General features: G+C 37.3%; 1 protein-coding gene and 2 long non-coding RNA genes across 9 annotated transcripts in view; 2 read left to right on the top strand and 1 right to left on the bottom strand.

Moving 5' to 3' along the window:
* Positions 1–468: 468 nt before the first annotated feature.
* On the top strand, positions 469–1,243 carry LOC145795432 (uncharacterized). Its single transcript, XR_014336383.1, has 2 exons — positions 469–913; positions 1,078–1,243. It is a non-coding gene; the product is annotated as an uncharacterized LOC145795432 (long non-coding RNA).
* A 157-nt stretch (positions 1,244–1,400) lies between these two features.
* LOC114318935 (putative disease resistance protein At5g63020) overlaps positions 1,401–14,665 on the bottom strand; it is a 50,006-nt gene continuing 36,741 nt past the window's right edge. For 4 of the 7 annotated variants that reach the window (XM_082879752.1, XM_082879755.1, XM_082879756.1 and 1 more), the window contains 3 exons: positions 14,476–14,554; positions 2,157–2,201; positions 1,401–1,511 (listed from right to left, as the gene is read on the bottom strand). In XM_082879752.1, coding sequence (XP_082735878.1) covers positions 14,477–14,554 — 78 coding nt within the window. In that variant the 3' untranslated portion in view covers positions 1,401–1,511; positions 2,157–2,201; position 14,476. The remainder of the gene's footprint in view (positions 1,512–2,156; positions 2,202–14,475; positions 14,555–14,665) is intronic. The other 3 variants (XM_082879754.1, XM_082879757.1, XM_082879758.1) reach the window with 1 other exon arrangement.
* LOC145795433 (uncharacterized) lies at positions 3,663–5,326 on the top strand. Its single transcript, XR_014336384.1, has 2 exons — positions 3,663–4,027; positions 5,082–5,326. It is a non-coding gene; the product is annotated as an uncharacterized LOC145795433 (long non-coding RNA).

Here is a 14,665-nt window from a genome sequence, read left to right as displayed (position 1 = left end):
TGAATCTTTCGACAATAAAAAGTTTAAAACTGAATTTTTGGCTCCAACAATCTTTTTTTTCAATAGAATTATGATTATAAAATACCAATAAAAATAATTAAATAAACAAATAAAATACTTGTATATCCCACATAATTAGCGAGTCTGGATTCTCTCCGGTCCTCCTTCCGTTCAACGGCCAAGATTTGATCACGTCACCTCTAATAAAAATTACGACTTAGATTAGCTAACCAAAAAAAAAAAAAAAAAAATTTGAATTGAATTTAGCACAGCAAAATAGCACCAAGGATCCTCTAGAGTGTTTTTTTCCTAAAGTTTCCTAAAGTGGTGTATTGTGTGGTTGAGATTTAATGTTGAAAAATTGATGTGACTTGTCATTAAATCTCAATCACACAATGCACCACTCTAGGAAACTTTAGGGGAAAAAAAACTCTAGAGGATCCTTGCTCGCAAAATAGAGGGTCTCTCCATCTCTTCCTCTATCTGTCTCCTTCTTCAACACATCATCCTTACTCCGAAGATTTCAGCCGCAAACCAGAGCCTTGTTTTGTTGTTTTCTTTTGGTCATTTTTTGTGCTGAAATTAATGTCATTTGTTACCCAAAAAAGATTTTGAATTGAATTCAGCACAGCAAAACAGAGGGTCTTTCCCTCTCTTCCTCTGTTTGTCTCCTTCTCCCTCAGCACATCATCCTTACTCTGAAGATTTCAACCGCGAACCAGAGCCTTATTTCGCTGCTGGCTTGTGGTCATTTTTTGTGCTGAAATTAATGATGTTTGTTGCTGTTGAAAATGCTGCTGATTTGCTGTTATTTTGTGCTGAAAGTGCTGCTGTGTTGGTGCTGTTTTGCTGTTGTTTTTTTGTTAATTTTTTGTGCTGAAATTACTACCGTTTGTTGCTGCTGAAATTATTGGTAATCGTCAGATGGTAGTCGCAGAACAACCCTCCATCTCCCTCTCTTTTTTTGTTTGTTGCCTCTCTCATGTGAAAGCCTCTGTTTTGCCTGTGTGTTTGCTGTGCTGAATTCAATTTAATTTATTTTTTTTTATAGCTAATTTGAGCCATAGCTTTTGTTAGGGGTGACGTGGCCAAATCCTGGCTGTTGATCGGAGGGAGGACTGGAGAGGAAGGCTGAAGAGGATCTGGACTCATAATTAGCATGTATCTAAAATCATACAAATTATATCATCGACACGTCCAAGAACCAAGATAGAGTAATATGACAATACATTTCGGTTTATTACTACTACACATATTCACATATATATATATATATATATACATACATACATACATCATTACTTATACAGCTATAGGTAGCTGAATAGTTTTCCAATAAACACACTAATGAAGTAGTAGTACATGACAATGCACACACACAATTAGAAATCATCCAACAATTTATTTTTTCTTTTTAACTAATTGGAAGAAGCAATAAGTTTTATCATTGGCTATAAGGAGGGTAATCCAGCATACTCCAATCTCAGCAACTTGAACTTGATAATATATAACTGCACACCAAAATATTGATGGAATAAAATAAAATAAAATAGACAACTCCCTTGCAAAAAATTATTAGAATATGCATGGAGATTTATAATTGTAAAAAGCATTTTGAATTTAATCATTTAAGAAAATAAAATTCAAAATGTTTTTAATAAGAACTTCTTGATTTTGAAATTGAGAAGAAGCAATCTGTGAAGGAAGAAACTATTTAATAAAATAAAAATTCAAATAATTTCTCGTATTCAATGAACATGTACAGGTGACTTTTGATTAGTTTTCTTTTTCAGTAAATTCTTAATAAAGGGACTCAAATCTTAATATCATGTTTTGATTTTGAATTTTGTTGTGAGGTGTCTTTTGTTTTTTACTATATGTGTAGATTTATTGTCAGGAGTCTTTTATGAAGGAAGGGAACTAAGAACGTATCATATATATCTTGTGTTCTGTATGATTGCTTATTTATTTATTTTTTATAATTGGAACGATTAAATTTACATAACATATTTATCAAAAAAAAATATTGAAATAAATAAATTTAGTTTATTTTACTTCATTTTCTTCTTATTTTTTCTATTTCCTTTTTATTTGAATCACAATCCCTTCACATATTCATGATTTTTTTAAGATAGCCTAAAGTAAGAGAGTTAAACCTGAACTTAAATGCTTTGCTGCTTGCCAACGATTCTATCAATTACCTGTCCAGATATATAAACATACATTAAAAAGTTGTTAATCATACTCATCAGGAATTTAGCAATGTTGTAATGGGCTTGTTTGGTGTAGATTATTTGAATTGTTTATAAAAAAAAATTATTATTTTAAAAACGTGTTAGATTGTTTAGTGAACCTTTTATTTATAAATTACAAAACAAAAATAGTTTAAATAAATTGAAAAAAAGAAGACTATTTAGGAGATGGAGGAGGGTTTTTATTATTATTATTATTATTATTAACTTTTAACTTACAGTAAGTTGCACCAAACATGCCAAATAAAAAGATCTTTTACAATACACACTCCTATTTTGGGGTGTATCACATACAATTTAAGACAATTTGTTTGTGATTTTAATACCACTTTCAATCATAATGACCGCAATAAATTATAATTAAATATCACTTTAGATATAACGAATAAATTCTCCGGTTAAACCAAAATAATAATTACAGTAAGTCATAACTACACTATAACCAACACTACAACGAGTTATAACTAACACCAAAATGCGTCATAATCAAATGCCACTTGAGGTATTATCAAAGATCTTTTTGGTTATAACGAAATGAGTCATAACTAAAGACCAAAAAGTTGGGCATATAATACATCATTTTTTAAAGTGTGATATAGAAATCCCCTATAAATATTATGAAATATATATATATATATAGATATATAATGTAGGACAATTCTATGCTTTGGTTACAACCTTTATGTCTTTGGTTATGACATTTTGTATTGCTAGTTATGACACATTGTGATATTAGTTATAACGTTATTTTAGTTATGATTGAAGAGTTGTTCGGTTATACCTCATATGATGTTTAGTTATAACTCAATCTTTTATTTTTCATTTTTTAATTTTTTAATTTTTTTATGACTCGCATTGTATTGAGTTATGTCATAGTGATAATCAAACTCACAAATGACATAACTCGCATATGATAGCATTACTGTACATATATATATATATACATTTTTTTTTTAATAAAGGAGTATCAGCTTACTATATTCAGCCGATAAATCATAACTGGACATATGATACACTTTTTTTGAAGAAATATCATTTTACCCCACAAACTATCACCGAGAGTACGGCCAGAAAGAGAAAGATAGAAATTGTAAGACTAATAGATGAGGGGCGCTATAGCAATTCCGATTTTGACTCGTTATCTATTATATTCCAGACTCGGGTTGGTATGGTTTAGAATAGTTATTTATATCTTATTTCATTTATCTCCCTTCTATTTTGGTTATCGGGTTGTGATTGTGCGCTTGAAACAGGTTGGTTGCTTGTTTTTCCAAAACTTGTATGCCCAGATTTTGGCTCTTCTGCTCAAGCGGGCTTCACAAATTTTGCTCTTCCACTCAAGCGGCCATTCTTGCGCTTAAGCGGGATTTGTCAACTCTCAGTATTTCTTTTTGCATGTCTACAAATACAGGAGAGTGCATCGGACGGTCGAGCGTCCAGTCCCACGCTTGAGCGGGGTCCTTCGTCTGCAAATATGCTGGAAGTACGTATCCTACGCTCGAGCAGACTGTGTGTATAACAGTCCGAGAAGATTACATTTTGAATGACTTTTTCATTTCTCACTCTCTCTAAAACTTTCCAAAGATCTAGTTCTTGAGTTCTCTCTCTAAAACTCACATTCTCTCTTAAATTTCATCTAGATCCATTGATCTTTTCACCCTAGTGCCTTTGAAAAAAAGGTAAAGCATCTCAAGATCTATATTTTGATCCAAATAGAAGTGGATTTTGGCATTCTTGGAGTTTCTCTCTTGTTTGACTCATCTTCTTCCTTTGAGGTAGGGATCTTTTCTACACCTTTATATGATATTTAGTTTAGTTATTTGTATCTTGTATAACAATGATGTGATTTGAGGGTGTTGTAAGCGAACCTAGGGTTTAGGTATAATATGGAAAGAGGGATTGTTGTTGAACATGAAATAAATGAATGTGGGTTGTGAAAATGAGATTATGGTGGGTCAAAATGGTTGAGAATGATATTTGGGTTGATAATTAGAAAAGGGGAATTTTTTCCATAAAATGACTATCATTATTATTTTATATAAATAATTAAAATTGACATTGAAAATGTGAAATTGAGAGGGTATTGATATGAATGATGGGATTGGTTATGTATTAACTCATTCTTTGAAAATTTGAATAAATTATCTATCATGAGATTGAATATCTATTTAGAAATAACTGTATTGGGCTATCGGTAGAGGATAGCTATGATTATTGTAGAAATTGCATGAGGAGTAGGTGAAATGAAACTAATCTCTTGTTGTTTGTCATTGAATATGACTATGCATATATACATTGTACATGTATGACTATGTGGGAGTGGAAAGGAGATGTGCTCCATTGTTTGATTCTGTGTTTAAATACATTGCATATGTATGAATGATTGTTTGGGAGGAGAAAGGGAATGGACTTCATTATAATTAAGTTGGCCAGATTGTCCTGGGTGAAAGTCTCAAAATTATACATGGGTGCCTAGCCTGTAGATGAAATATCCGTAAAATGGCAATTGTAGCGCTTGTATAGCCTAATTCGACGGCTGCCCACAGACGAAATATCCGTGAAAGAAAAGTTTGAAGTGTTTATACATTGATGACGTCATTGTAGAACTAATAAGTTGTAGTCTCATTTGTATTGTTAAAGAGATGATGAAATCGGTCCATGTAATGAAATGAATGGAAATTGATACCTTATGACTATATAAAATGTAGATGTCTCCATCACTGACATTGTGTATGCATAGTGTACTTATACCTTTGCTAAGTTTCATATACTTGATAGATTATTCCTACTGGGTTGTGGCTGACCTTATTTGGGGAATCCCATTTTTAGGTATTGAGGGCATGCCTTCGCCAAGACAATAGCGGGGAAGGACTTTTGGAAGCACAAGCTTCTTGTTTTGATTATGTATTCTTTTTGTATAGCCAAGGGCTTATTTGTAAGAGTTAGTCTCTCTTTTGTTGTAACCAAGCCAAGACTTGGAAAGGTGTAAGCCCAAAAGGCACTTATTTATGTTGAACTCTTGTATTATGAACTTCTTGTAATGAAAAGACTTTTTACCCTGATTTATACTGTCATTTATGTATGTCTTTGGGTAATATTTATGGTGTACTTTTGAGGGCATTACAACTTGGTATCAGAGCGTACCGGATTTGAATACTTTGGGTACATGGGAAGTGGTTAGTACCACAATGGGTTTGTCTCGCTTGTTAGAGACTTAAGTGTGAATGATATGTGCTTATATGACAACATGCTTATGTGATTATCTGGGTATGGAATTGAATTTCTTGGATGTTGATTGGGTTTATGGGTTTCTAGGAGTCCTGTTAGAAAGGCACTTGATCACTGCTATTTCCAGTTGGAACTCTAGCAACGCCGCAGGACGGTCATTATCTGAAGATGAAATTCGTATGTGTTGATGTGATTATGTGCTTATGTGAAGTGAATTACTGTTGTCCAATGTATTAAGAGGCGAGTGAGTTAGCTTCGACACATTTGTGAATGTGCTAATCTCTTCGTTACCTTTATTAGGATGTCAGGATGTGGTTGTGGAGATAGGCATGGTAGGCCTATGAGGCACGAGATGCCTATACCGGATGAAATCCCGGCTTAGGAGGAAGGCGTTGGTTAGGCCAACATGGCCGAGCTAGTAGGTCAACAGGCCATAGGCGCCTTAGCCCACGAAATGGCCGGAGCATTGAGGGAATCAATGAACATTCTCAGAGCTAAGAATCAAGTCCAAGCCTAGGTAGCTGAGGCAGGGCCTTATTTTTTGAAAAGGGAGGTTTTCCAATCGAATCCGGATAAGTTTTTGGGTGACCCAAAGAAGCCGCTGAAGGCAGATAAGTGGCTTGAACAGATAGTGAAGACGTTCGAGATACTTGGCATTGAGGACGACCAGTTGAGGGTGAGCTTGGCATCTTTCCAACTGAAAAAGGATGCAGGTCAGTGGTGGAAGTATGCGCGGGGATGCATTGGAGGGACTTGGGAGGCTTTTGTCAACGCCTTCTAGGACAAGTTTTTGCCTCTCACTGTTAGGGAGAAGTTGATGGATCAGTTTTCTCGCCTCAAGCAGTTGAACACGCCTGTGGCCGAGTTTGAGGCCACCTTCACTAGCCTCTCTAGGTTTGCACTTGAGTTGGTGGCGACTGAGAAGTGCCATTTTTTGGAGTTTGAGAAGAGGTTGAGGACCAGACTCATGTTTCGAGTGATCGGGTCCATGATTAGAGATTATGGGCGCCTTATGGAGGTAGCGGCCCATCTTGAGACCATCATGCAAGCAGAGGATGAGAGGATGAGGGGCTCCAGGAGGAGTTAAGACAGTTAGGGGGACGGTAAGAGGCAGAAGGGTTCTAACCCTTAGCAGTCCCAAGGAGCTCAGTCGAGGTCCACGTTTCCAGTATTGAGTTCAGATTTTGGGAGAGGTGGTCAGGGAGATGTGACTTGTTTCAAATGTGGCCAGTTGGGTCACAAGTCTCTAGCTTGCCCGCAAAATGGAAAAGCGTAGCGGACAACTTCATCTTCAGCGTGTCCTCAGGTTCAGAGTCAGAGTAGAGGACAGCCGCCCATTTGCTATCAGTGTGGTTAGACGGGGCACCTGAAAAGGTCTTGCCCATAGTTGGGTGGCACATTTGGTGCATCTGGCTCAAGACAGACACAGAGTCACCAGTCAGCACATTCAGCACAAGCCTTGAGGGCCAATTAGGGAGCTTCTTCAGCTCAGTGAGTGCAGCATATGCTCCGAGGGGTGAGCAGGTAGACTAGAGACCAACAAGGCGTGTGTATGCTGTCACAGCGCCAAACCTTGTACCTGTTCCTTCAGTAGTGAGAGGTACCTTCCTGTTTTGTAATTCAGTTGCTAATGTGTTGATCGATACAGGTGCATCCCATTCTTTTATCTCATCTGCATTTGCATCGGTTTTGGGGTTGGAGTTGGCACAGTTAGCATCTCCTATTTGTCTAGAATCACCTATTGGTGGTGAAGTTATTCTGAAATAGAGGTGTCGGGATTGTGACATAAAGGTTGCTAGTCGTCGACTTCCATTTGCATTTGTTTTGCTTGACATGTCTAGCTTTGACGTTATTTTGGGTATGGACTGGTTATTGTCATACCGGACTATTATAGATTGCTACCGTCAGAGGGTTACTGTATGTACCTTGAGCGGGAATTGCTTTTATTTCTTGGGAGACCGGGTGGATAGAGTCTTATCACCAGTATATGATCCACGTAGGCGGAGTGAACTTAGTTGTCTCCTCGCTAGCTTCTTGAATAGTAAATGTGATGAAGTCCTGCTTGAGTTGCCAAGGGTGGTTTGTGAATACCCCAATGTCTTTCCCGAAGACCTTACTAGTTTGCCACCCCACCGAGAGATTGAGTGCCTAGAACAACACCGATTTCTATGGCACCATATCGGTTTGCACTTGCTGAGTTGAGTGAGTTGAAGGTTCAACTCCAGGAACTGTTAGATAAGGGTTTTATCTGCCCTAGTACTTCACCTTGGGCAGCGCCAACCCTCTTTGCTAAAAAGAAAGATGGAGCCTTGAGACTTTGTATCGATTATCGAAAGTTGAACAGGGTTACTGTTAAGAATAAGTATTCAATGCCTCGTATAGATGATCTGTTCGATCAGTTGAAAGGATCTTGTTGTTTCTCTAAGATAGACCTGAGGTCGGGTTACCATCAGTTGAAGGTAAGGGAAGAGGATATCCCGAAGACGGCATTCCGTACGCAGTATAGCCATTATGAGTTTCTAGTAATGCCTTTTGGGCTAACCAATGCTCCAGCTGTATTTATAGATTTGATGAATCGGATCTTCCGTGATTTCCTAGATCATTTCATGGTCGTCTTTGTGGACAACATTTTGATTTACTCACCTTCTGAGAGGGAACATGAGGAACACTTGCGGATAGTGCTTGAATTTCTTAGAGTCCATAAACTGTATGCTAAATTTGGGAAATGTGAATTCTGGCTGAGAGAAGTTAAGTTTTAGGCCATGTGGTATCCAGGGAAGGGTTGACGGTAGATTTATCCAAGATAAAGGCAGTGCAAGATTGGGCACAACCTAAGAGTGCCTTCGAGATTCGTAGTTTTCTGGGGTTGGCCGGGTATTATCGGAGGTTTGTGAAGGATTTCTCTAAGCTAGCTTCACCTTTAACTAGGCTGACGATGAAAGGAGTCAATTTTGCGTGGGATGAGACTTGCGAGAAATCGTTCCAAGAGCTCAAGATTAGACTTACCACAGCTCTAGTATTAATTATCCTGGAGAGGGGTTTAGGCAAGGGCAAATTACAAACACCCCCCTCGAGGTTTGGTGAAAATACAGATTCCCCTCTGAGGTTTGAGAAATTACATCCCGCCCCCTGAGGTTTATATTTCCACAACAAATTGCCCCCTGAGGTTTTTATTTTCATACAGATTCCCTCATAATTTCCCCTAATTTGTTAAGAAAATTTGACCCTTAGGGAGCAATTTGTAATTTCTCAAACCTCAGGGGGGAATTTGTATTTTTCACCAAACCTCGAGGAGGGTGTTTGTAATTTGCCCTTTAGGCTATTATGTATATTGTGATGCCTCACGGGAAGGTTTGGGTTGTGTTTTGATGCAAGAGGAGAAGATAGTACCCTATGGCTCGCGTCAGTTGAAAACACGAGAGGAACTACCCTACTCATGATCTAGAATTAGCAGCGATGATATTTTTCTTAAAGATTTGGAGACATTATCTCTATGGTGAGAAATTTGAAGTGTTCTCCGATCACAAGAGTCTGAAGTACTTGTTTACCCAGAAAGACTTGAATTTGAGACAGAGGAGGTGGATGGGGTTCATAGAGGATTATGATTTTGAGTTACATTATCATCTGGGAAAGGCCAACGTTGTGGCCGATGCTTTGAGTAGGAAGTCTATTAGCAGTGTGGCCTGTATCGCCATCCGAGAATGGGAAATGTTGGGTACTCTCGGGGAGTTTGACTTGCACTTTGCTGAGTCCGTTGAGTCTGCGACCTTGTTTTCTGTGGTTGCACAACCTACACTTGTGAACCAAGTGTTAGAAGCGCAGAAGAGTGACCTTGAAATAGAAACCCTCTGGGAAAAGATCTCTAGTGGGAAAGTAGAACGAGGCTTGAGTGTGTACCCTGACACGAGTGTTAGATACCGAGACCGCTTGTTCGTATCGGAGTCTTGCCGAGAGGAAGTACTCCAAGAGTTTCACCATTCTTGCCTTGCAATGCATCCGGAGGCACAAAGATGTATCATGATATCAGTTGCCAGGTTTGGTAGAGGGGTATGAAGAAGGATGTAGCCGTGTTTGTATCGAAGTGCCTTATTTATCAGTAAGTGAAGGTCGAGCACTAGAGGCCAGCTGGTTTGTTGCAACCCTTGCCTACAGCTGAGTGGAAGCGGGAACATGTCACAATGGATTTTGTTGTGGGCTTTCAAGAACTCAACGCGGTAATGATACCATTTGGATGGTAGTTGACCGGTTGACTAAGTCGGCGCACTTTATATCTATGAGTGTGAGTGATTCGGTGGACCATCTCGCCGACTTGTATATCAGGGACATAGTGAGGTTGCACGGGGTCCCTGTGACGATCGTTTCAGATAGAGATCTGCGTTTCATAGCTTGGTTGTGGTAGAGCTTACAAAGTGCCTTGGGCACTAGATTGACCTTTAGTACTGCGTATCATCCTCAGACTGACAAGAGTCCGAACGTGCTATTCAGATCCTTGAGGATATGCTTCGAGGTTGTGTGCTTGATTCTAAAGGGTCGTGGGAGAGGCACATGCCCTTAGTGGAGTTTGCCTATAACAATAGCTACCAATCGAGTATTGACATGGCACCATTTGAGGCCTTGTATGGCCGACCTTGTAGGTCTCCAGTGTGTTGGGCTGAGGTGGGTGATGCACCTTTGTTGGGTCCAGAGTTGGTTGGAGAAACGACGGAGAAAGTGACACTTATTCGTAAGAGGTTGGTTATGGCTCAGAGTCGCTAGAAAAGTTATGCCGACCGTAAGAGGAGACCATTGTCTTTCGAGGTGGGAGGCCATGTCTTTCTGAAGATATCACCTAGACGAGATTTGATGAGATTTGGGAAGAGTAGGAAGTTGTCCCCTCGGTTTATTGGCCCTTTTGAGATCCTTGAGCGAATTGGGGAGGTTGCTTACCGTTTGGCGTTACCGCCATAGTTTTCCAGGGTTCATGACGTGTTTCACATTAGTATGCTTTGGAAGTATGAGCCGGATCCATCGCACGTATTGGATTGGACCGACTTAGAGATAGATAAGGATGCCTCGTATGAGGAGAGACCGGAGAGGGTCTCAGACAGATGGGACCAAGTCTTGCGAGGCAAGACAATTCCCATAGTAAAGGTACTGTGGAAACATCACGGGGTCAAGGAAGCGACTTGGAGTGTGAATTGGAAGTTTGAGAGAAATATCTGGACTTGTTTGTTGATATCTAATCATGTATTGAGATTTTGACTTTGATGATAAAAAGTATAAGCATTGCATATGTATTAGATTATGAGAACATTGTATATGTTATAGGCATTTTGAAAATATGAATTCAATATAAACATTGTATATGTTTTGAGAATATGGAATATTATGGATGTTATATCACTTTTGGACACATTGTATATGTTGTGAAAATTCTGAAAATGTGGATTTTGATTAACATTGTAAATGTTTTGGAAATTTGTAAATTTCTTTTAATATGGGACTTATGTATCGAGTCGATGGAGATGGATGACCGGAGCATGGGTCATGGTGATGAACATATGGGAATAACATTATTGTGAATGGTCTAATGTTGATTTTGAACATGATTTGTAATTTCGGGGACGAAATTCCTTAAGGGGGGAGGTCATAGCGATTCCAATTTTGACTCGTTATCTATGGTATTCTGGACTCGGGTTGGTATGGTTTAGAATGGTTATTTATATCTTATTTCACTTGTCTCCCTTCTATTTTGGTTATCAGGTTGTGGTTGTTCGTTTGAAATAGGTTTGTTGCTTGCTTTTCCAAACTTGTTACGCCTAGATTTTGGTTTTTTCGCTTGAGCGGGCATTCTCGCGCTTAAGCGAGCTTCACAAATTTTTCTCCTCCACTAGAGTGGCCATTCTTGCGCTTGAGTGGGATTTGTCAACTCTCAATATTTCTTTTTGTAGGTCTGCAAATACTGGGACAGTGCATCGGACGCTCGAGCGTCCAGTCCCATGCTCGAGCGGGGTCCTTCCTCTGCAAATATACTGGAAGTGCGTATCCTACGCTCGAGCGCCACTTTTCACGCTCGAGCAGAACTTTGTGTCTGACACTCAAGCGGGGCTTTCTACGCTCGAGCTGACTGTGTGTATAATAGTCCGAGAAGATCACATTTTGAATCACTTTTTCATTTCTCTCCCTCTATGACTTTCCAAAGACCAAGTTCTTGAGTTTCTCTCTCTAAAACTCACAAGCTCTCTTAGATTTCATCTAGATCCATTGATCTTTTCACCCTAGTGCCTTTGAGAAAAAAAGTAGAGCATCTCAAGATCTACATTTTGATCCAAATAGAAGTGGGTTTCGACATTCTTGGAGTTTCTCTCTTGTTTGACTCATCTTCTTCCTTTGAGGTAGGGATCTTTTCTACACCTTTATATGATATTTAGCTTAGTTATTTGTATTTTGTGTAACAATGATGTGATTTGAGGGTGTTGTAAGCGAACCTAGGGTTTGGGTATAATATGGAAAGAGGAATTGTTGTCGAACATGAAATAAATGAATGTGGGTTGTGAAAATGAGATTATGATGGGTCAAAATGGATGAGAATGATATTTGGGTTGATAATTAGAATAGGGGAATTTTTTCCCTAAAATGACTATCATTATTATTTTATATAAATAATTAAAATTGACATTGAAAATGTGAAATTGAGAGGGCATTCATATGAATGGTAGGATTGGTTATGTATTAACTCATTCTTTGAAAATTTGAATAAATTATTTATCATGAGATTGAATATCTATTTAGAAATAACTGTATTGGGCTATCGGTGGAGGATAGCTATGATTGTTGTAGAAATTGCATGAGAATTAGGTGAAATGAAACTAATCTCTTGTTGTTTGTCATTGAATATGACTATGTGGGAGTGGAAAGGAGATGTGCTCCATTGTTTGATTCTGTGTTTAAATACGTTGCATATGTATGAATGATTGTTTGGGAGGAGAAAAAGGATGAACTTCATTATAATTAAGTTGGCCAGAGTGTCCTGGGTGAAAGTCCCAAAATTATACATGGGTGCCTAGCTCGCAGACGAAATATCCATAAAATGACAATTATAGTGCTTGTATAGCCTACGTTACATGGGTCCTGTTTGACGGTTGTCCCCGGACGAAATATCCGTGAAAGAAAAGTTTGAAGTGTTTATACATTGATGATGTGAATATAGAACTAATGAATTGTAGTCTCATTTGTATTGTTAAAGAGATGATGAAATTGGTCCATGTAACGAAATGAATGGAAATTGATACCTTATGACTATATAAAATGGGGATGTCTCTATCACTGACATTGTGTATGTATAGTATACTTATACCTTTGCTAAGTTTCATATACTATGATAGATTATTTCTACTGGGCTGTGGCTGACCTTATTTGGGGAACACCATTTTCAGGTATTGAGGGCATGCCTCTGCCAAGACAATAGCGGGGAAGGACTTTTGGAAGCACGAGCTTCTTGTTTTGATTATGTATTCTTTTTGTATAGCCAAGGGCTTATTTGTAAGAGCTAGTCTCTCTTTTGTTGTAACCAAGCCAAGACTTGGAAATGTGTAAGCCCGAAGGGTACTTATTTATGTTGAACTCTTGTATTATGAGCTTCTTGTAATGAAAAGACTTTTTACCCTGATTTATACTGTCATTTATGTATGTCTTTGGGTAATATTTATTGTGTACTTTTGGGGGCGTTACAGGCGCAATCGCAAGAGTTGACTTTGGAAGGAAAGACTCTCTCTCTATGATCTACCAAGCCTCGCACCCAAAAGAGATACCTTGGTTAGGGATCCCCTCAGGGCCCTACTGCTTGCCTAACAATTAATTCAACTCTTATACTTTCAATTATATTAATATTTACATTTAAACTATTCAATTTTGAATCAATTTCACTCCAGCATTAGTTGCCAGCTAAAATCAGACAGAATTTGTTGACATGGCATTGAACTTCATTTTACCCCCAAATTATACCTCAAAAATCTATCAAACCCTCAAATATTTAATTAATTATTTTTTTTAATCTAAAATGAAAAAATAAATAATCTTTAAATAATGTACTTTGCAAAAAAAAAAAAAAAATTAAAATATAAAATCTTCATTTCAAATTGTCTCTTTGAATCATAAATTATCTTGAGTTGATCCTGGATAAACTAATTGAGTAGAAATTTCCTTTGCTACTTTATGTGTGTGTGTCGCAATTGTTGCTAGCATATTTCCCAAGTTACTTTCAATAGAATTGATCGATTAATAGTAATTTTAAAATTGAATTTAGACCACGACCTCGTTTGGGAATAGGTTATTTTAGTAACTTTTGGCTTTTTACGGAAAGATGTGTAGAAAAGTAAAGAGAGTGATGTGATAATTTATAGTGACTTTTTGACTAAAATATTTAGTACCCAAATGAGTGAGAGTAACATTGCTTTTTTTCCATTTGAAAATTATGTTGAACGATGAAAATGAATATATTGAGATTTGTCTACAAAATCAAGATTAGTACCTACTCAGTCGTATCACCTATTGAATGACAATTTAACGCAAAATTTAGCAATTACTCTCTAAAGAACACTCAACATGACTAATCCTCAATTTTTTTTTTAATTTAAAATTTATTTTCACACTTTTTTAGATGAAAGATTATTATTAAATATTTAAATTTATTTTTTTCTATGTTAGGGGTCTAATTGATTTTTGAGGGAGAGTTTGGGGGACAAAATGATGTTTTAAATGAAGTTTGGTACCACATCAGCAAATGTCGTCTAATTATAGACAATTTACAACAATGGTGAAATTGATTCAAAATTGAATAGTTTATGTGTAAAATTCATATAATTGAAAGTATAGGGGTTGAATTGATTTTCAAGTAATAATTTAGAGGGTAAAATAAAATTTCCCCTTTTTTTTAAAACATATTTATTATAAAATTCCCTATAAATATTATGAAATTTATACATATATATTTATAATAAAGGATGATCATGCTTACTTTACTCACGTAGCCCATAAAGGTTGGAGAACTTTTCTTCTTTGCCATCGTAATCATTTTCATCCACGGTTGCACATTCCTAAAAGAAAAGAAAGTAAAATACAAATAAACAAAAAATACATATGAAACACTCCAGTTGAGTAGTCTCTTGCAAATATTCAAAGATAAAAGAGTTCATCAAATGACAAAA

Source organism: Camellia sinensis, chromosome 7, assembly GCF_055761805.1.
Source record: "Camellia sinensis isolate YWXY chromosome 7, ASM5576180v1, whole genome shotgun sequence".
Taxonomy (NCBI): Eukaryota; Viridiplantae; Streptophyta; class Magnoliopsida; order Ericales; family Theaceae; genus Camellia; species Camellia sinensis.
The sequence above is the reverse complement of the archived record's forward strand: the minus strand, read 5'-3'. Positions and strand labels throughout refer to the sequence as shown.